This window comes from Dermacentor variabilis, chromosome 1, assembly GCF_050947875.1.
Source record: "Dermacentor variabilis isolate Ectoservices chromosome 1, ASM5094787v1, whole genome shotgun sequence".
In the NCBI taxonomy this organism is placed as follows: Eukaryota; Metazoa; Arthropoda; class Arachnida; order Ixodida; family Ixodidae; genus Dermacentor; species Dermacentor variabilis.
In genome coordinates, this window is record NC_134568.1 from 22,170,754 (window position 1) to 22,193,595 (window position 22,842).

A 22,842-nucleotide genomic window follows, 5' to 3' on the forward strand; every position below is an offset into this window, starting at 1 on the left:
CATAGACTAAACACTGGAAAGACGACAGTACGCAAAAAAATTAATCACCTTGAAGCTGCACAAAATTGTAGCGCACGCTTAAGACTTTCAGTAAATAGATCTCGCAGAGCTGATGCATATTGTAGTTTAGAACAAACGAGTTTTATAACGAAGCAGCTTAGGAAAAGTGGCCATTGAAAAATTACGACGCAGGTACCCAACCAGGCGGTTAGCATTATTAAAAACATGTGTGGTTGCTAAGACGGGTTACAAATGTGGACCCCTAAGTACCTGTAAGCAGTCACTTCTTCGAGAGCGGAAGCATTTGTTACACTTACAAGTGTTAGTGGAAAGTTTACCAGAAATTCTCATTAGTTCGCACTTCGTCGTGTTGAGTTTCATTTTCCATGTGTTACACGAATCGGAGAATTGTTACACATAATGGTCAGACTGGGGGCACATGCTTCCGTATCACAAAAGAAAGCAACTCGATTTCGCGGCAGTGTCTGGAATATAGGAATGAGTGTTACTGAAAAAAGAGCGGGATTGCAGCGATAGCAACATTGTACATGCACAGGGCACCTAGGCGCATATTTAAGTGAACGTTTCCATACGAAAGCCGGAGCCTCAAACTCATTAGCAACACTTTCTTGGTCAGCGCCCTGCTTTTTTTCTCGCACGAGCGTAAATATCTTGCACTGCGCGTCCCTTATATTGTTCTCGTGTCGACGTCGAAGGCCGCAATTCAAAATGCCAGGCTTTTCATCTCGGGCGCAGGTGCACTTTCCCTGAAGGACCGCTTCCCCGCATGATTCGCACCTGGCAGGAAGTTCCGGCCGAACAACCACAGTGCTCCTACACGCTCTACGATATTTCGCTTAACAGCTTGTATTGCGTGGTGGCCGGCGTTGGTCGAGACCACATCCGATCTCTTGAGCTGCGTGCTCGTGCGAACTTCAGCCGTGAAATGAGACACGACCTGGCTTCGTACTTGGTCTCTACGCGCAGACTACGGAGGCTCCACCTGGAAATCAACAACGATCCACAATTACTGACCGCTGTTTTCCACGGCCTATCTCAGAACCGCACCATCGAGGATCTCCTCATACATGGTAAGTCGGCACACGGGACTCCGACATCATTAAGAGAATTGTGGCTTTTCCGGTAGTTCTGTGGGGTCCGAGTATATACACCGCGGGCTGTATTACTGAGAAACATGCACGATATTTAGTGTACTGGTTCCATAAAATAAACGATTGTATAATTGATTGCGCCATTTTCAGTTAACTATATTTCATGCGGCATCAGCAATAGCAGGGGTGCGCGAATATTTGAGATTTTCGAATAACGAATCTAATAAATAGTCACTAGTTTTAAATGTGATCATTTTTCGAATACTTTTCGAATATTTCAGAACGTCAACTGCACCCAAGTAAACAAAGTCGAAGCAAAAGTACAGTAAATTATCACACCCCGTGGGCATAGTAAAGACATAGAACATTAGAACTTGCTTAAGAGAGATTTCCTTAAGTAGCCATACTCTACAGGCAGTACAGCGATCATTCGCGTTCTCTGTAGAGCACTGTGCGTGCGGTGAAACTGTCTACTCATAATGCTCGATTGGTGCTTAACTACACAACGCTTCATAACGTATTATGTAAAGGCAGAAACTTTCCAACTTTAAGATTACTGACATGTGAACATCGTTTTATATTAATCGGCATCATTTGAAAACCATTCGAAACGCATTCGATTCATTTCTCGCACTATTAGAATCTTATTCGATTTGGTCTCAAATATTACCATTCGCACATCCCTAAGCAATAGGTATCCATAAGAACGAGTACGCGTTCGTAAGAATGTATATGCGACATCACGATGCTCAATTAGTGCAAGACTATATTGCAGACGGCTTACATTAACATCACCATGGCCGCCATCTTCGCGTACTAGGACACCGAGAAGCTACGTAAACAAGAAGCGTCACAGCGCGAAAAGCGCATCTTGCGCGGAGTCACAAATCCATATGTGATTCGGTAAAAAGTGGTCACCATTAAAAAGCAAAACAATGTGGGTGTGATACTGCGGTGCATTGGTGTAATTGTGGCCGCCATGTTTTGGTACTAACTTGTTATGAAGCTACGTGTGACGTTACGTGGAAACTATATATGCCTATTATACTTACCAGCAGCCGTCGCATTTCCTTCACATCACAAGTTTCAACAACATGTAGAAGTATTCACTGCTATTCTCCAGCAAGTACAAGATACAATGAGCGCATTATTCAAAACGCTGTATGCCCGGCCACAATTCTAGAATGCGCGGGAAAACGGCGAGTTGTCGTCGTCTGGCGAACATCATTGCATTGCAGTATGCTTTGACGAAGCCGTGCTTACTTCCAGAATAACGTTACAACGCCAGTTTAAATCTCCCGAAAGGTATTGCGGTTTCTATTTTTCAACGTAGTTAAGCAGCTCAAGTACACGCATACACGGAGAAGGGATAAGAGAAGGTGGTGTCTGCGTCAGCAGGCGCTTGGTATTTTGCTACACCATGGACCCGAGAACATAAGGGTTCGACCGTCCCGCTTGTGGCTCTGCGGGGCTTAGCCGTGTCCGGGGAAAAGCGGATCCTGGGAGTTGAGCCAATGCTGGTGTTTGGACCTTCATTGCCCCTTGGTGGAGGCGACGCACCTGCTTGTCCTCTGCTTCACGTAGACGGCACCCTCGGACTGACCCATCCTGAAAAATCGGTAGTCTCCTTTTCCAGTGACCCATACCCAACCCTTTTCTTTCTCTTAATTTTAAATCTTTCCTGTCTGCTATTCGCTTCTTCTCCCTTCTGAATTTCCAGGCGGAAAGGGTTAACCTTGCATGTATTAACCACCCTTGGTTATGCATATTAGACTATAGAAGAGTTGTGGAACTGGCACCCACAGAACATAGTCCTGTCGTATCCCCTTGTAAAGCTCCGTGGCGGGTGATTCGCATCTTTGTGGAACATACGGCAGAATGATTTCCTCGACTTCCCAATCGTCCTCACAAAAGAGGGCGCAGTGATGACTTCCATTGTCATTGATGACAGTTCATTGACACATCGCCAAAAAAAAAATAAAAAAAAAAATTCCAGACATCATGTAATGCAGTGACAACACAAAAGACGGCAAGAATGATTACACCTTTTCTCGTAGCAGTATCTTTCACAGGCGCTCAAGGGCCAGGGTATACAGCCACGAACATGGGCAGTGCTTCTGTCGGAACTACGCGAGAAGCAGTCCGTAAGGCTATCCAACCTATTGTCCCTTGCGCAAGACCCTGTGCCCATAACCACACACCGTACAATGAACACTGTTCGAGGTGTCCTTTAAAAAAATAACTAACTTTCAGAAATAATTGACTGAGGCAGGGCTTCTAGTGGTATGGAGACAGGAACGTGATTATTGTGTAACGAATTAAGATGAGAGGAAATAAATTTCAATTAAACATCTCATACTAACATTTGGATCAGCAAAATGCGTCGGCTAGCTAGTTGGTGCGAATCCATAATTACTTTGATTAGCGCAAAGCAACGGACACAAGACGACAGGAAAAGGCGCTGCTCTCAACTGACATCCTTTTATTCCGTCACTCCTATATAGACAACAGAAACCAGAGGAACATGCGCAGTGAGCACCATGTGCAGGAACCACCGGCATCCGATCACAAGAGCGCACTCATGCGACAGAATCCAAAAAAAAACATTCAGCATTGTAGAAGGTTAAAGAAGGCACACTAAGTCACTGTGAGCCCAGTGACTGTATGAAGAATGGTTCGGATAACTCTCGGGCGGTGGCATCACGGCTCTTTTTCAAAATCGTATCACGAAACATAGGTTTGCACTTGCATATTTTACAATGTTTAGCCAAATGGGAACCTGTGCCTGTTGGTATGGATCGCTCATGTTCTCTAAGGCGCTCGCTAACACAGCAGCCTGACCGGTCTTTCATTTTCCTTTAGCTTATCATTTTCATTAAAACAAGAAATAATGACCATGTGTTTTGCCAGGCTTAATATTCTTAATTTTAACATTTTATTTTTAATTTTACTTTAACTTATATTTAATTTTATTTTATATTTATATTATATTTAATTTATTTTAACTTATATCTTTAATTTAACTTAATTTTAGGCAAGCAATGATTTAAATTACATGCATCTGGTGAATGCATTTCACGGCATTTATGATTGCTTCGGATTTCAGCGCGACATACGCATTCGCTATCAAGCGGAGTCTTCCTATTAAAAAGACATATCAGATGGCACATTATCATAAATGAGTCGCAAAACAAAGTACCCCGCGTTTCGCTGACGAACAGCTGCAAAGGATGGATACCATGGCTTGTCTCCAAATTATACAGCGGCTTTGAGGCAGACTGACAAGCCTAGTGAAGCGGAACACTTCCAGCAGGAAAGATCTCTCCGCCCTCACCCTTTGCTTTCGCTGGTCTTGTTCACAATGTAGACTCACCGCCACGGTGGCTTAGCGGCTTAGCGGCGCTGCGAAGCACACGGTTGTGGGATGAAATCCCGGCCGCTGTGGCGACGTTTCATAGAGGGCGAAATGCAAAAACACCCATGTCCCGTGCACGGGGGGGCACGTTAAAGATCCCCTGGTGGTCATAATTAATCCGCAGTTCCCCACTACGGCATGCCTCATAATGAAATCGTGGTTTTGGCACGTAAACGCCAAGAAATAAGTCAAAACAATGTATACTAACAATCGCATATCGGCACCAATATAAAGCGCGCACGTTTATGGACAGCGCCTGCAAACGCCGAAACACAAGCTCCATTTCAATACGTAGGCTCGTCAACGCAGTGTTCGCCAAAACCTTCATAATATGCCCACGCTCGAAAGCTTCCAAGGTATTGTTATATGCGCGTGTCTTCAACTGCCACAGCGCGCATCGGTTTATGTAACAATCATGATCGCGCGAGACCATCAGATTCCAACATACAACACAGTTGAGAACCTCGGAGCACACATTCGACATCTGTCGCGTCCCCACTCACTATATTGCTGCTTCCCCAGCGCAACGACGAAGTCGCACTTTCGAACATTTTTCCGACACATCAAGACAGCCTTCCTTCAAGCTTCACACCAGAAGCAAGACCACTGATTCCCCTGTGGTGCCTACGACAGCCACAAGTACGCCTAACAAATCCGGGAAGTACGAAGACCCGTCATTGAACAGTAGCTCTACCACAGTTGATATTGTCAGTATAGAATGAGGCATATAGAAAAAGAGCACAGATTTACACTGATTGATCTGTGCCAGCCACCAGCTCCAGACACTGTTGTCATAGCGGCCTTTGTACAGTCAAGTTCAGCGTCCTACAAAAAAAAAAAAAAATCTAGAGCAACGGAACTTGCCGCTCTACATGCTGTGGTTAATTACATCGTACAAGCACAACCTAGAAAGTGAGCCGTTCTTTGTGACTCCGAGGCCGCAGTTCAGAGTACGCAATCAGCCTTACGACGACAGTTCCATGAGCAAACTAGTGTTTGGGACTAGAGCAGTTGTCTAACAAGCCCTCCCGAAGGGACATGAAATCGTCTTCCAATGGCTGTCGGGGCATTGCGGCATCGTCGGTAACGACCTTGCTGATGGTGTCGCCCGGTCAGCTCATACGAGGGTGAATCAGTCTTTGCTGCTATTTTTTTAGCCAAATTACGGCTGTAAATGCGGAGTAAACATATCCATTCCCAGCGGCTGACCTTTGTTGGACCAACGTAGCTCAGCGGCGTAGCGCTGCTGTCAGTTGTTGAAGATGGCGGTTGTACTTCACATGTTCACGGCGTGCGAGCAATGAAGTGTTTCGTTTTTTATGGAGCGAGGGACGAACGTCCATCGAAATCCGCAGTGAAATGCATCTGGTTTAGGAAGTGTGAAGTGGTAGTGTTGTGAGTGCGCGAAAGGCCGTGAAGACTTGCATAACAATGAGCGTTGAGAGGCAGCGTGCGTCGCTGACTAACATTTCCCGCATGGATGGAATGACGAAAGCGGATACTCGTGTGCGCGTCAAGGACATCTACCGGCAGCTTGGCATTTCGTATGGGTCTGCTTACGACATCGGTCACGGGTTCTTGGGGTACCGGAAGGTTTCGTGTCAGTAGGTGCCTAAGCAGTTGCATGACATGAGCAAAGGCAAGCGAATGGTTGCTTCAATGAATCATCGGCAACGGTATGCCGAAGGGGGTTCAAGTTTCCTGAACCGCATTGTAGCTGGCGATAAAGCCTGGATACTGCATTCCACGCCGGAATCGAAGCAGTGGAGCGTCGTGTCGAGACATACGGTTTCGCCTGTGTCAAAATAATTCCGTTCAGTGCCCTCTCTTGAGAAAGTTAACGGTGTTCTGGGATCCTCGAGGGCCGCGCCTGCTGGATCTCATGCTGCAAGCTGCAATCATCAATGCCGATAGTTATTGTTCCACGTTTTCACGTCTGCTGGATGCCATCAGGCGAAACCGCCGAATGATTCTCGATGTCGACAACGGCGTTATCCTCCACGACAATGCGAGGCCACATGTGGCAATCAGAACCACCGACTAGCTCCACTCATTTCACTGAAAGCGTCTGGACCACCCACCGTACTGTCCGGACCTCGCTTCTAGGGATTTCCGCGTTTTCGGTCCACTGAAAAAGTTCCTGGCCGGACAGCGATTCACGTGCAACGATGAAGCAAAGACAGCAGTCCGATGGTGGTTCTACAGTCAGCACTACAAATTCTACCACAGGGTCATCTGAAATTTAGTCTCCACACCGGTTCAAATCTTTGACCCATCCCAGCACTATGTGGAGAAATAGTGCAAGGTACGAAGAATATTATGTAGATTTGTAATTACCTGTGTGTACCTTATTTTGGCTAATAAAAAATATGGGTAGACTTTCTGATTCGCACTCGTAAAACAAGTTCCCATACCCTTGTCAAGTAAGGAAGCTGCGAGGGGTCTTCCTTCACTTGCTCAAAGCAAGACTCCTCAATGGTACACCTCAATTGTCTCCAACTGTCGTCTTCACCGGCTTGATCATACATTGGAGCTGCTGACTTCATTACACTTGTCCCGCCGCGTGCAACTTTACTGTGCCGCCTCTTGTTAGGGCTGGCTTTTATGACGGCTCACTCATCCTAATTTGAAATGTCAGACGCACTTATGTGACTTAAACAACTGCGCAAAGACGATCGAACACATGTGCTTTTGTGACGGTCATGACATCGAATACGACGTTCTTCGGAGTGTGTTAAACCGGTTAGATTAGATATTTTTCATAGACTTTTGGACAATTTACCGCGGCTTTGTAATCCTGCGACTGTTTCCTGTGACCATGATCGTAGGCTTACAAAGTGGCGCAAGCATTGCTAAGACTCCTGAAATTGACTCGTCTCAGTGACCGATTGTAGACGTGAAGTGGACAACTGCACTTGTTCGAACTGATAGTACCATCGTCCATCCCACTTTTCTTTCTTTTCATCCCTCAACTCCCTTTACCCCGCGTAGGGCTGCAAACCGGACGCGCGCCTGGTTCACGTCGTGCTTTTCTTTCTTTTCCTCCTCTAGCTCCTTGTGAACACAGTAATCGTCTGTCTCGTCTACAAAACTTGTTCGGATGGGAGCGCATGGCAATGACAACGTTGAAGTTATCTTAAGACTACTAATAAACAGCTATGATTTCTCGTCTTTTTGGACGCCATAACTTTGTGCATTGATATCTGCTAAGAAGTCTCACATTCGATTCCCATTCGCGGCGGCTGTACCTTGATGCAATCTAAGAGCGTGCTCATGCACCACGCTTTGGGCGCACGCTAATAAACACGATAATGTGAATGTATCCGGAGCCCTGAACATTGCAGTATCTTTCGTATATCTCTTCGGTTGATTTGCGACTGGCTTGGTGTGCGAAGCATGGGGCGGCAATGCACCACGTTTTATTTAGTTATCCTTCCTTTAGTAAACGTTTATGGCATCTCGAAACAAAGTTCTTCAATTCTTACTTTCAGCTGGTTGCAACATCGACGAAGAGAGCGTCGAATTGTTCAGCGGCTGGCTGTCTACCAATCCACGGTTGCACACTCTGGAGGTTTCATATTCCTACCACGGCAATGAACGTTTAGCTCAAGCACTGGCGGAGTCAATGCATCGCAACTACGCACTGATGTTCATAGTTCTGGGTGCGGCTGCCAGACCGTACTATGAACACCTATGTAACCTGGTGAGTCTGCATTTCACGCGCCCAGTGATGTGCCCTGTTTCCTACGAACTGAATCAGTGTAATGTGACATCAGGATGGCGTAGAACGTGTCGCGCGGGTTAGTGTGCGCGTTAGCTCATTTTTTTTTGTCCTGTATGGCCTACTTGTGCTCTATCAACCTTTCAGCATGAGTGCGGAATTACTTTGGTTTCTGTATTGAGCGTGAATTAATAGGCATTTATGTTAGCACATACATGGACTTGTATGTTTCATTGTTTTTCTTCGCCGCCCACGGAATTGTTTTCAGTGTTTTATTCACCTAATGTTCTTTTTTTTTGCCATACTTCTGTTAAGATTTTGGTACGCCGTCCTTTCAAAGTCTAATCTTCCTATCTTTTACAGCTGGAAAATAATACTTGGTAAAAGGAGAGGATATGACTGCAACTAAATGGCAGTTTTAACTGTCTGACACTTATCCACCACGCTAGCTTCGTGGCCATGGCGTTTCCCTCTGAACTCTAGGACCCAGGATCAGTATCATCCGTGCCGGCCGCATTTTGAAAGGCGTGAAAAGCAGGACGCTCATCAGTTTGGAGATCATGAGAGCACGTGCATTCGATGTGCTTGCCGTCTGACGGTGTGGTGCTCGCTGTCAAGTGTTGCGGCCTGCATGCGCGTCCATCCTTACTCGTTGGCCTGCTTGTTCGCACCAATCGCTCCGATGTGCGTGCCATTCATCGCAATTTGCGATCGCCACCGCCAATAGTGCGGACGCCGAAGCCACGGCGCAGCCGCCACGATTGCGAATGTCCATTCCCGGCTCCGTTTCCGAATTATAGAAACCTGCGGATGCGCTCCCAATCCTAGCAGCTGTCGAGCAGTGACATTTTAGCGATCTTAAATACCGGGAACATGCTCGCTTCGTTTCTGTACATCTTCCTTCCACGGCTGTCTGTCATGCGTTCTACATAGGGGCCCGCTCCCTACACGAAACCGCCGTCATTGGCCGTATGCCGCCATAATAACGGAGTGCTATTCAATGTCTATCCTTCCAAGTGACAGCACTTCCAAACATGGCACGAAAGCCCAATGAAAGATTGCACGCATGGTAACTAAACGACCACTTTCTTTTTGTGGCAGACAGTTTGTGTTAGGCACGTCCCGTTCCGCGGGAAGCGCGAGCGGTGTTTATCGCCCAGGCAGTCGTGGCAGAAACACCAGCCGTGCGACCAGGCGCTTGCATAATTCGGAGACGGCACCGAGCTCGGCCCTAGAGAATCGCTGGTGCGGCGCGGAGGCTGCCGCGAATTGTGATGAACGGCACGCACGGAGCGAACGAACGAGCAGGACAGCGGGCAACAAGGGACGCGCATGCACACTGCTACTCTCGACAGCAGGCACCCCGTCCCCAAGCCGCGCCCACGTGCCATTTGCCACTCGCTCTGATGGAGTCCAAACTGAGCATGAGTGTAATTAGATTGAGGTGCACATTAAGGATAGTCCAGCTGGTCGAAATTAATCCGGAGACGCCTGCTACGGCGTGCCTCATAACGTGCAGTTTTGGCTCGTAAATCAAGAGAATTTATCTTTTCCTTCTTCTTGCCCAGCCAATAGGTGTCGTCAACGTTGTGAAAGGGACAGTCTCCTATTCATAATGTATCCTGCGATTAAGGTGGCGATTGAAAGGTCATGTCTCGTAATGACATAAACAAGTACATAGTTATCGTTCAAATAACAAATCAATTTTTAATTCACGGCAGTCTCAAAAGGACTGCATGAGTCGGCGCACAGCGGTGGAACACTAACTCGATAGTTTGCCCCCCCCCCCCCCCCGCGTCATGTCGTATAAAGCGTATAGCCTATTGCAGAAGGGTAGCGCTGTCCGCCACAAGCGATTTTTGCGAAATGCGAAAACTGTGTGCTTAAATTTAGGTGCACGTTAAAGGACCCCAGGTGGTAAAAAATAATCCGGAGTCCCCCCCCCCCCCCCCCCTACGGCGTGCCTTAGTCAGATAGTGGTTTTAACACTTAAAACCCCATAATGAAAGTAATTGTAAGTTGCCAACTATTCATAAAGTGTGGTCTGCGGGAGGAAGTGGAAAAGAAAATGTTCACCGAACACAGGATTTAAAAAGACTAAATTTTCTTACCGAATTCAGTGGATTACACTACGCAACTCAGAGCTCCCGAGCATTTCTTTTGTTGAAACCAAAAATAGGAACTTTATTTTTTTTTCATTACAACAACTTATGTGAGATAACGGTTTCATTGTCTACCGATCTCGTCATATGCTGCTTCAAAACGGTATTATCAATTCACTGTAATCGGAGCAGGTTTCAACAGCATAAAATTGACCAACCCGGCAGCGAGCCGCCAGCTTTTAAATTTCATTGCGTTTCGCAGACTAATCGTTGACAAGTTTCGACTACACCCATCGTGGTTGCTCAGTGGCTATGGTGTTGGGCTGCTGAGCACGAGGTCGCGGGATCGAAACCCTGCCACGGCGGCCGCCTTTCGATGGGGACGAAATGCGAAAACACCCGTGTACTTAGTTTTAGGTGCACGTTAAGGAACCCCAGGTGGTCGAAGTTTCCGGAGCCCTCCACTACGGCGTGCCTCATAATCAAAAAGTGGTTTCGGCACATAAAACCTTAATTTTTTAAAGTTTCGATTACCAAATCTATGCAACCCCTGGCAGGACTGCACGCAAAAATAAGGGACAAGTTAAACGATATTCCGAAGTGACGTGCCAGAGGGCTGACATGCCTGGAAACATTACACCTAATTTCACCATGCCACAGCTATAGATGTGGCACCCGACGACATGCTTCACTGGTCCCTGCACGTTAGTCGGTTCGGTGGCCATATCGGAAACAAGGATTGCAAAGCATTCCATTCATCTGATGCAGATTTCTTTCCTCCTGCCTTGGGTAGCGCACAAAGTTCATGGACGCGTTTTGTCCAGCGATGAAAGAGGAGCGATCGTGGAACAAAAACTGGCAGTAAGCTCTACCCAACACTTTTGTCCGCAAGCGTGTCCCATTTGTTTTGAAACGAAAACACTAAAATTAAGAGTTCTGCGCTTCTTCGCGAAAGAAGTAACTTATGCGCCAGACATGGACCGGAAAGAGGACGTAAGTACACAAGTCTAACAAAGAGTACGGGCTAAGACAGAATTAACATGTTTTCCTCAGTACGCTTTTCGATCATCCAGTAATGGTTTGTTAGTGGTTTCGTGTTTTGTAAAATTACATTAAACAGAAAGTTTCATCATTCTAATCAAGTGAGCATGATATTCTTTGCAGGAATAAAATGCTTTAGCGCACTTGACGATTGCGAAATATGAAACATGGTACACGTATGCTCCTCGTGAGTAACGGCTTGCCAGCGGAAATGTGAGATTTCTTATAGTCGGCCATTTTAATTACGTAGAACGAAATGAGTGGAATTATGGGCAAGATGAAAAATTTGCTTTTCACTAAACTGCGGCTCAGTTGACGTCATATTGCGATTGAGCCTTCATATGGTACGTCGATTATAAAGTGGCCTTGACCCTACATAACATTAGCTAGTGTAACGTTCATCATCAGCCTGTTTTATGTCCACTGCAGGACGAAGGTCTCTCCCTGCGATCTCCAATTACCCCTGTCCTGCGCCAACCGATTCGAACTAGCACCCTCGAATTTCCTAATTTCATCGCTCGACCTAGTCTTCTGTCGTCCTCGAATGCGTTTCTCTTCTCTTGGTACCCATTCTGTAACCCTAATGGTCCAACGGTTATCTAACCGGTGCATTGTGTGACCTGCCCAGCTCCATTTTATTTCTCATGTGAATTAGAATGGTCGTCTGTACCCGTTTGCTCTCTGATCCAAACCGCTCTTTCTGTCTTGTGCCTAGCAATCTTTGTATCTTTCTGTTATGCCTAGCAATCTTCGTATAAAGTTAATGCAAACAAAATACGGTGGTTGGAAAGCTCCACGCTAATACAAACACGAGGATAGAGCGGGAGCTAACGAATGAAAATTGTCCCATTCAAGCCGGAGCGCAGCCGACGACAAAGGTGATTACTGCAGGCAACGTCACCGGAATGCAGTTTGTAGCGCCACCACTGCTTGCGCCCAAGGCAGTTAGATTACTTAAGCCAAATACCACCTTAACTTACAATGTCTCAGAGCTGGAACTTAGTGAACAATTTTTCGTTAAGTTTAATAATTTGCTCTATAATGGCATTGGACCACCACTGTCAAAGTCATCAGAACAAGTTTATGTAGCTTCACCCGCGGGTAGCGGATTAAACGGGGAATACAGAACAGTCAAGATGTTCTTGAAGTTGAGGGCCTGACCTCAATCTCTGCAATGAGGTCGAGGTTAGGGCGATGGCTGCCTTAGAAAGCTGAGGTGAGGTCTCCTGGGGCGCGATCGGAGATCTTTGTTCGATACGCGTTCTGTTCGGTTGCTGCAACGTCACAAAGTGGCAGTATGCAAAATTTCTGAGAACGGGGCGGAGAGAGCAGCCAGTCGGCAAGCGGTGAACTCCCCGGAAGTTTATTTCCCTCGTTTGTAGTCTGCTTGCAGACAGTATACTACAAATCGAAATGTTTCTAATCTTCCAATGAATGAACTCTTTATATAAAAATTTGTTTCTTCTCAAGCTCAAACACGTTTTCAATTAGCAGTACGTGTGACCACTGCAATTTATAACTATTAGTTTATCTGCGTCGTTCCTAGGTGGTGTTGCGCACAGCGAGAAGAAAAAAGAAATGACGGGATAAGTGGCGCACTTTTCAAGAGGCAGCAACAACATTCGAGTGGCTCGCTGGCACCGATGATGGGGCAGATTTCGCTGTACAACCAATGCACTATTTGTTTCGTGAAACAAAAGCGACACCGGAATTCGCTTTCTGCCATTTCTTCCAACGCGTTTTGCACCGCCACCCACTCTCCTTCCTCTTCGAGCAACGTAAGCGCCATTTTTCTCGAATTAAACTATGAATTGGATCCGAACGTGCTATTCAGCTGCCGAAGCCGCCATTTGCATCCAATCCAATCCACCAGACGCGCAATGTGAAGCCGGTCTCGTAACGAGCGATGATCGCTCCAAACTTCCCGACGCGTTCGGCGCCTAGCAGACGACGTGCTCGGTCACGATGATTTACAGGAGCGTGTCGTCATTTTGACGTCACCAAAAACGTGGCCGTGGCTGGCGACGTCGGCGCGGAGTAGGCCAATCGCGCGCGTCGGTAACCGAACGAACGCGCCGAACAACGATTTCCGATCGCACTTCTGAATGCACCTCAACATCATTGCATGAGATTGAGCGGAGCTGTGAAATCTGATTAGCGGTTGATGCAAGCCATAGCAACAGTAGGAAAAAGAAACGAATGAATGTTGTAAAGACCAGATTTAAAAAAAATCGCCGACATATTTCTTCGATAATTTCAGACACACGCAAATAAGGTCTACGTATACTTCCGATCTTTTAAGGGATTTGCAGGAGCCTGAAGACGTAAGGGCTGAAATGGTTTCAGCATTGACTACCGCTTGGCTTTCTTTCCCATCGCAGACCTGGCGCAACCTAGGACTTCTGCACTGTGCAGCGGGATATGTGCTGGGCTGCACTCAGATGCGTGCGGCGAAGGCCTATAGTCTTCTTGCCCAACACCCACTGCTTCTAGAGACAGTCCAGAAAAGTAACTCCCTCAGCAGCAATAAGCTAAAGGAAAAATTTCGGACAGCCGAGCTTCACCGGCGCTTGGAGGTAAGTGCAAGCCATCGCTACCGCATTTACTCGAATGTGGGCCTATACTTCTCCTTAAGAAGTAATGACGGAAGTCGGGGGTTAGCTTACATTCAAGACTGCCATTTGGTGGCCACTGCGAGACACTACCGACAGCAGAAATGTCGATTCAATCAGGCGGAAAGAGATTCGAAAAGAAAGGCGGAAAGATTCTGTATATAGTGGCATCAGTATACAGGCGATGGAGGTCGCAAACGTTCGAGGAATCTTATAGAACAAGTTCAGACGTCTATTTGGACATGGCTTCGACATGCATACTTCGCTTAGCGAGGCTGTGAACTGGGTCGCGGTGGCATGGGATTAAATTCCGGCCGACCTTATAATGCGCGCATTCCGAAATAGCAACATCTCGACGTAGCTGGATGTTCTTTTCCCACTTGAGTGCCTTTTCTTTCTGCTTACATTCTAAGAAAGCCTTTATTTTTTACAGCGAAACTGCCTATGACTGGAATTTGGCGGATCGCGTCCGCGCGTATACTCACAATTCTTCATACGTGGGCCGGTCCCGAAGGTAGTGCCATCCCTGCCGACCAGCGGCGGAGATAAAGCAGGCGTTAAGCACTCCCCATACGTGAACCCATATTCACGTGTACAAATCGCTATTACACGTCGTAACACCTCGAACGTACAGGGACGATACATTAAGTTGCGCAGCAATAACTGCGAAAGGCTGTACTTTTCCGCAAGAATGAAAGAATATAGGAGTGGAGTGTCGCGTAGCACTTCTACAACAGGCTTCAGGTAGGATTTCAACCTATTTCGCTAGGGGGCGAAATGCAAAAAACTCCCGTGTGCCGTGCTTTAGGTGCACATTATAGAAGCCCAGGTGGACAAACTTAATCCGGACTCCTCCCCTATGGCCTGCCTCATAATCTCATCACGGTTTTTCCACGTTAAACCCCAGAATTTTTTAGTCCTTTTCCCTATTGTCATTTGAGTTGATCGAAGTCGTTGCATATATTCTACCAATAATTTTTGGCCTACTAGTCGACTGCAGAGGCAAGATAGGCTGATGGCGTGCATAATAATATAACATTTCGATTACCTTTTTTTCCGCAGTAACTATATCCAATCTACCGTATTTCACCGGCACCTCTGCTGAACCTGAAGAGGCCTAAGGTTATCACGATTTGTGCAAACGGTGGCACTAGCCTGGTTTCATATATCTCTGCTGGCCACAATAGTACGTTCTCTAAAACAAGAGAGCAGCTCACAGGAAGATGGATGCTAGAAGTAATCAACAGTGGCAGAGCAAGGAATGACGCTGAAGCCAACGTTTCGACAAGAGGACTTGTCTTCGTCAGGGCAGCAACACATTTCTCGTTCTACCACTGTTAATGAATATACACTTCCCTCTCACAAAACGCAATGAACAATTCCTTGAATATTTAAGCGTATCAAATGGCACCTTAAGACATTAACAATAGCTTAGCAATTTCTTCACATTGCACTTTTCTGTGCGATTAACAATGGTTTAGGACATTCTTTGCTTTTATTTTGCTTGTATGTCATCGAAGGTGTGTGCAATTCCTCAATAGATTGTTTTTGCCATTCACGTGCGGATTACCGAGAAAATTTGTCCTGGACCCGATTGTCTCGCTGTACGAAAAAATTTCCCCGGTGCTTTGCAAGGGATACAAACTGCAATACAAGAATCTGCAGATGGCACAGCAAGACGGTTTCTTCATAAGATAAGCATGTCACTTGGAAGCGGACGTAAAAATTCTATGTACATAGAGGGTCTTACATCAATAAAAAGGAAGAATGGTTTTATAAACAAAGAATTTAATTTCAGTAAAACACGTTGTGGGGCTAGTTGGTGCATAGCTTTCAAAAAATGAAGCGCCAATGGTAACGGCACACATAGGAACAAGACAGTACAAAGCGCTTCCGGTCTTTTGTTACTTCGTGTGCCGTTACCGTTGGCGCTTCATTTTTTGGAGAACTTAATTTCACGAGATGAGTCACATAAGTCAATCTGCCGCTCATCAAAATAAGTAATGGGCGCGTCACTACTAAATGACTCGGGATTATTTACGTCCAGAGGATACGATGAACATAACCACATGAAAAGGTTGAGCTCACTTGCTGTGTTGGCATGCAAGCTAAGGGATGCTCCGCCCTTCGTTTCTTCCACGCAACGCACAAATCGGTTCGACGACGTGCACCATGGGGCCCCGTTGAAGTACTTTTGTGTGCGCTGCGATGCACGCACAAAAGGCGTAGCACGACTAGGACGTAAAACATAGACTGCAGAAGAGTTACTGTATAGCCATATACAGTATATGGCTATTAGCTGCAGTAGCGCGGCAGAAGAAAGGATGCACGAGATTGAAGACCAAACTTTTCACTTTCCAAGCCAGAATATTCTGGCAAGCGCTTTGCCTCGCTTCACTGCCGAAATAGTGCAATAAAATTGGGGTGCTGCAGTAAAGCTGTATATCAGTCTTGGGACTCTTTTTATTGAAATTAGATTCGGTTTAGTCAACTATACTGTATGAATGGTAACGGCTGCTCCTTTTCACATTAGTAAGAAAATATTGGAAGAAAAAAACGTCAGAGGTTCGTAAAACCAAGAGCTGAGATCGCTAAATCGTAAGTGAAGCATGTACTACAGTTCTACACTAAGGGGGCTGAAGTACAGAGAAATGGCGAGAACGAGCTGCACCACACATTTGTCAGCGTTAGGCCGCGAAGGACAAATAGACGCGTGTGGCTAATGGCGAGGTGATAACAAATGTGCTTTTAAAACGTTAAAAAGCTTTCATTTGTAAAACGCTGGCGAAAAGAGTTCCCGCTCATCGCGAAATCGAGCTCGTCAGAAGCGTGCGTAACCCATCCTTAAAAGTTGCGTTACATGTCGAAAGCCATGACATGAATCAAAAGAAAAAATACCTCCCAAGCACTCCGTACAGCTCGTTAACCAAGCGAAGCTGAAACGTGCGGCCCCGGTGTTTATCACTGGGTTAATTCCGACGGTTTATTAAACGACGGTTTGGTAGGCTGCCGGATCCTCAATATGCAGTTGCTGCTTGAGCTCAACTGCACGAACCTGTTCTTTCGCCCAGGCTGCAGCATCAGCACAGCGTAGACGAGCTCGCTACCGGTTCAGCTTGCGGCGTTGCTGATCGAAAACTGCCTGCTCCTAAGTACATATGACGCGTGGCTTACCCATTTCAGAAACGGAGAACTGCTGCGAGTGCTCTCGGCTGCCACAGAGAGCAGCGACGTCCTACTGGGTCAGCTAATCCATGCACTACCTAGATAGCACAAGGCTTTTTCATTCGGATATATGACGTCATGTTACCTGGCACAACTGCCATTGAATCTAATGGGGATGCTCCCGAGTAGGCAACGGTGATTTTGACGTCATCGCTTTCATCATGCCAGCCTTGTCAATGGAAATTTTGGGCCAGGTTGGATGAGGTCCTGGATTCGAGTTAATAGGCCGTGTGCTATCTAGGTGGTGATGGCTAATCGCGCGTCTTTTTTTTTTCTTGCGTGCATACGCGTGGGGTTACGCCGGATGAAATTTAGGTGTACAGGGGGCCGAAAGACGGACGGACGAATCGGCTAGCCATATACAGCTTCGCTGTAAAAAAAAAAAACCCTTGCGGGGGTCTAAATCCAGCTGGCTGGAAAAAAAGGTCCTCTCTCCAATTAGTGTTTCTTTCCTTTTTATATAAGTGGGGGGGGGGGTTACAGTCGCAATGCAAGCGCTGAACTCGGGCCGCCAGCCGAAGTCGTCTCACATAGATTAGCTTAGCGCACTGGGTGGCCCCCACGGATGTCACGTTCAAGGCCCGCACGACACCCCATGACATAACCTTTAAGGCGTGGTTACGCGCCCTTGTGGCGCGGTCAGTTTGTCTTTCGTGCTGAAAATGAGTACTCTACGTACCAGCGTGCTTTAAATAAGGGCCTTTAATCTGTTGCAAAAGCCCATTTGTTGTCAGCTCACTACTTGTAAGGAACGTCCAATTGGCATTGGCGGCCTAAGTATCCTAATTCGAAAGTTTTTAGTGAACCTTAGTTAGGTTTGTAAATGATCTGACAATGAGTATTCTCTTCAATGACCTTGCTGCAAATTCTATGTTGCAATAAGTATTAATTTCTCTGAAAATCAATTTTTGATATTTGAAACAATCGGCGCTGAAACGTCCACTGTATGTGTGTTGTCCTGTCTTGATCCATGTCAGGCAACAACGTATTTTCGTGAAACGGAAGTTTACGGGAAACCTTGGGGAAAACCGCATCTGTGGTAAAATTGCTGAAACTGCTTGTTAGAGCGTATTCATAACGCATACGTTTCTTTCCCTATGTACGTGCGCAGTTCTGGCAACACGCAGGAATAGTGAAAGACAAGCTGGTCTGCAATGAACCCCAGTGCGACGGCGACAGCCAACTGTGGAGGGCCCCTGTGCAGCTGGATGAACTAGGCACGTACATGTTGGAGCATATCTGTTCCTTCCTCTCACTGGCTGACGTGCTAACCGAACACAAGGAACTGCAGGGCTGGCCGGGCCAGTTTCAAGGTTGAGCTGTCTGCGGACACGAGGTGACGCAGCAGTTGCCTATGACCCAACTTTGTGTACTAATGGAGTGAAAAAGTCACTCTAGTGCTGCTCTTAGGATTTGACAATGCAAGTTCGCAATACACTCTGCTGAGGGAGAAAAAATGTGAACTCTAACACCTAGGTACCTGGTTAGAGAGCAGCGATTTTAAAGGGGCTGCGTTGAAAATACGCAACACTTGAAAACAAAGAGAAACTGCAGTCCCAGTTTTAACCTTTTAACGACATTGCAGTATAAAGACATGCAACTTCCGCAATAAAGTTGAGTGAAATCTTGTCATGTTTCGTAATTTTGTACTTGATCTATAATATTGTAGTTTTCGTTTTATAGCCACTGTGTCTGTGCTGGTCTGTGGGGACGTCATCATTGGCGATCTTGCTTGTTTATTAATCTATTCCTATATGAATCTTTGTTGAAAGCGATCTAAGCAGAGTAGGATAGAGAAAGGGTAAATGAAAAGCATGCGATGTTAAAGGGAAGCTGAAACACTTCTCGAAAAAGAGTTCTCTGCGGCATTCTACAGTTTTGAGTCCCCTGAACACGAATATCTGGTTCAAAAAGGGCGGGAACAAACGCAAACGGCAGTTTTTTCAAGAAAACCCGCACCAGCGCCTCAGGGCATCGCGCGAACGCCGCTGTTGCCCGTGATTGGTCGGGGCCGATGTGACGCCATTCGCGGCACTCGCCGGTCGGCGCCGCCCTTTTAGAGCGTAGCACGCTGTTCTGTTCTGGCTTCATAGCTGAGTTGTAGGCATTATGGAACGTTCTCGCTGTCTCGGACAGCTTGTATTTTTCGCCGTACATGTTCGAACCGACAGCCGATACGGAAAACGATGGTGGCAACGGCGGCAACGACGATGCTGAGTGTGCCAACAGCGAGAGCGATGTGTGCACCTTCTCGCGCGTTGGAAATTTTAGCTGGTACGTATGGTTTTTTTTTCCATGCAGCTGCACGTTCCAATGGCGGGAGAAAAAATGCGCTAAAGTGTCACTGGGAACTTGCTGCTGGAAGAATGCCGTAGCACTAACTTCTCATTAGATTGTAAACACGGGTGCAATTCCGCGATGTCAAGCACCTTGCCGCTGCTTGTCTAAAGTCCCGTGGTTTTTTAGTGTTGATACACGATCGCGAACATCAGTGCCGCGTTTCAAAGCGCGCACATGCAGTGCTGCGAGGTACAGTCACGGAAGTTGCTTATCATACACATCCAGAGATGGCCAGAGGTATATGTGCAATGTTCATACTATGGTTCGACGACTTTGCGATTGTGGCTCGATCAAGAATCGGTATGCGTGCTCAATGCTAGTGTTGACATAAAGATATCGGGCAGTTTTAGCACCGCCTTGTGGTAAACACAACTGCAACCGCACGTCCAAAGTCACTAGGCAAGCCTATACTCCATTTCATACCTCAGGTGCAACGCTGTGGAAGCTACGCAAGAAGTCTGGTCACCAAAATTTATTACTGCGCGCGTTTCAGTCTATGCTTCGCAGCGTGCCAGCGGCATTTGCTCGCGCGAGCATGCACGTGAAGCTGCCGCGACGGGCTACAATTAAAAAAGGCCGAAAAGAAAATTGATTTAAAAGGACGTGTTAGCAGCCGTATAAGTACACGGATTGTTTCTATGAGTAAATTATTTTTCATTCAGAACTGAGCTTATATATGGAAAATTTTCTCAAAAATCGGTCAAGAAACACCGAACTTTTTCTAAGTGCGAACGCAGCCACTGCAAGAATTATCTCAAGCCTCCACAGCGTTGTACCTGACGTATGAAACTGAGTATAGCAACGCTAGCAACAACTCGTTTCCGCATTTGTCGTAAGGCTATCCGGCTATCACGGAAATGGTCCGAGCACAGCACAGTTGATTTCGTCGGCACGAACTTATCTCTCCTCACCGCACGGACCCACTGCGCCGCAAGCTTCTTGTCCTTCGGGAACCTGTGAAATACCACATCGTCTCGCCCGCCTGTGTTCGCGCAGCCGCATGCTGCACAGAACGAGGGCATGTTGGGCGCCCTTGGCTGTAGGCACTCACGCAGCACAGAAGGAAAGAAGTTTATGAAAATCGCAAAAGAAAACAAACGTGAGCGGCGGCGGTGGCAGATGTCTCGTAGCGTCGTTCAGTAAAGCGCAGGACGGAAAGAGGCATGCCAGCACACCGGTCCAGCAGCTCGGTCCCGGCGAATGACGTCACTCTCGCCGGTTCTCTCCTCTGGCAACCACCTCACCCGGGAAGCGATGGGGGCGTGTCTGCGGGAGTGATTTAGAAAGCTATTTCCGCCCCTTATATTAACAAAACGAAAAAAAATTTCGGAACCGTAAATTATTAGGTCTGTTCTTCCCAATCCCAGCAATTCATGGAAATTGAACACCGTTTCAGCTTCCCTTTAACCAGGACTGAACCCGGAGTCTGCACATTGCATAGGGTCTAGACAATGTGCGTTCAATGTGCATTTCAAACGCACAACGGCACCATGACTCATGCCTAGCGGCAGTTGACCATAGCAAGCGCAGGAGAATGCTTCAGGGAAAGAAAGGAACCGTGAGTTAACGCCAAGCGATAAGGAAGCCACTGGCTTATCTTGAACCGCTAAAATTATTTGTATGACCTCTATATACTCACAATTACGCATCCATCTGAAAATCTGAGAGCTTTTTGTGTGCTGGGTTAGCAGTGTTCTTTTTAGGGAAAAAAATGGGTGTGCAGTAGCAGATTTTGCATCAACGCAGAAATTTTAAAGAGAACAAGTACTATCGCATCTTTTTGTTTTCAGTCTTCTCTTTTTCCCTTTATTTCCTTTTTGCTTTTCATGTTTCCTGTCTTTTATTTTTTCCTTCATTTTATTCTGCTGTCCTTTTTCTACTTACGTCCCTGTGTGTCACCTACTTTGAGATTGACTCAGTACTGACTTGCGAAGAGCCTATGGTTGGAGAAATGAGGTTATTTAAGCAGTATTGTATGTGCATTTAGTTTATATTACCACGCAAAACCCTAAACTCGTCGCATAGATCAGGTTGGTACTGCTGGCACAAGTGGTTGTTAGCCTGTACGTATGCAATTGTGTTTAAGGCGCAATACGAGTGGGAACCAGACTCCAGCAATTTCGAATCCCATGTGATGGCGGCAACATTGAAGGGAAGGTAGTTCCAGTCTTTACATGCCTGATGAAAAAAAAGCTTGGAGCCATAGTTCCGTACAGTTACTAGAGGGAAGTGTTCCCCTGGTGTCTACGGAAGCTCCAGGCAAGGCGGTTTAGCCAACACGGCAATGATGGTTAATTTATGGATTTGCCTTAACTTCATCCTCTGTGTTTTCTACGGCTTAGTGACTTTTTTAAACTGGTCATTTTAGGGAAATCACTAAGTTATTAATGACAACATAAACATTAGTACATTATCCGACAAGAGTCAAACACGAGACCTCTAGCGCAGAAGCTCGATATTGAAACCATTCCGTCCCGAATGCATGGGCAGGTAGAACCACGGCTATTAGCAGCGATTGTGCGTGCTCCAAGAGTCTATATGCTTTCTGCATTATTGCCTTTTGCGAAGTATAGATTGCTTAGAAATTTAGGCCAGTGAAGGCATATAAAGCACAATAAACAAGGCCACAGGGCGTTTCAAGCCCCGCAGGTGTGTGTGTGCGTCAGCAGGTGTTTGGTGTGTTGCGACACCGCGTACCCGAGCACATGAGGGCTGGAACTCCCATGCCTAGCCGTGCGTGGCTTTGCCATATATGTGGTAAAGGGGATCCTGGGGGTTTAGCGAACGCTGAGTGTTCGGACCTTTATGGCCCCTCGGTGGAGGCAATACACCTTTTTGGCCTCTGCTTCACGAGGACGGCACCTCCGGCGTGACCCGACCGGGGGGAATCGGCAGTCGCCCTTTTCTTGTTCTCCTGTATTTCGCTATCCTATCTCCTTCCTCCCAACTCTCCTGTCTCCTCCCATCTTCTTGGTTCTCAGGAGGGGTAGCCATCATTGTACAAAGTGCCATGGCAGCTTGTGAAGTCAAACTAAAACTAATTTTGAAGCTGTGGCAGCCACTTTGCTTTCTTATAAAACGATTACAGTATGCTGTGTATTTAAAACCACACCTAAAAATAACCCTTCATGCGTTAGAGGACCTGTTACAATTACCACAGCCCTATTTGGTACTTGAGGAATCTAATGCGCACACCTTTTGGGGGGGGGGGGGGGGGGGGAGCGAGAAAAGACATAAGAGGACAAATTATAGAAGATTCTGTTTTGAGTAATGT

The 22,842-nt window shown here is 46.6% G+C and overlaps 1 protein-coding gene across 2 annotated transcripts in view; it reads left to right on the forward strand.

Moving 5' to 3' along the window:
- Window positions 1-18,858, forward strand: part of LOC142575778 (uncharacterized) — a 65,111-nt gene extending 46,253 nt beyond the window's left edge. Inside the window, exons 6-9 of one of the 2 annotated variants that reach the window (XM_075685417.1) lie at window positions 757-1,091; window positions 8,019-8,230; window positions 13,773-13,967; window positions 18,340-18,858. In XM_075685417.1, coding sequence (XP_075541532.1) covers window positions 757-1,091; window positions 8,019-8,230; window positions 13,773-13,967; window positions 18,340-18,546 — 949 coding nt within the window. In that variant the 3' untranslated portion in view covers window positions 18,547-18,858. The remainder of the gene's footprint in view (window positions 1-756; window positions 1,092-8,018; window positions 8,231-13,772; window positions 13,968-18,339) is intronic. The other variant, XM_075685426.1, reaches the window with a different exon arrangement.
- The last annotated feature ends 3,984 nt before the right edge of the window (window positions 18,859-22,842 follow it).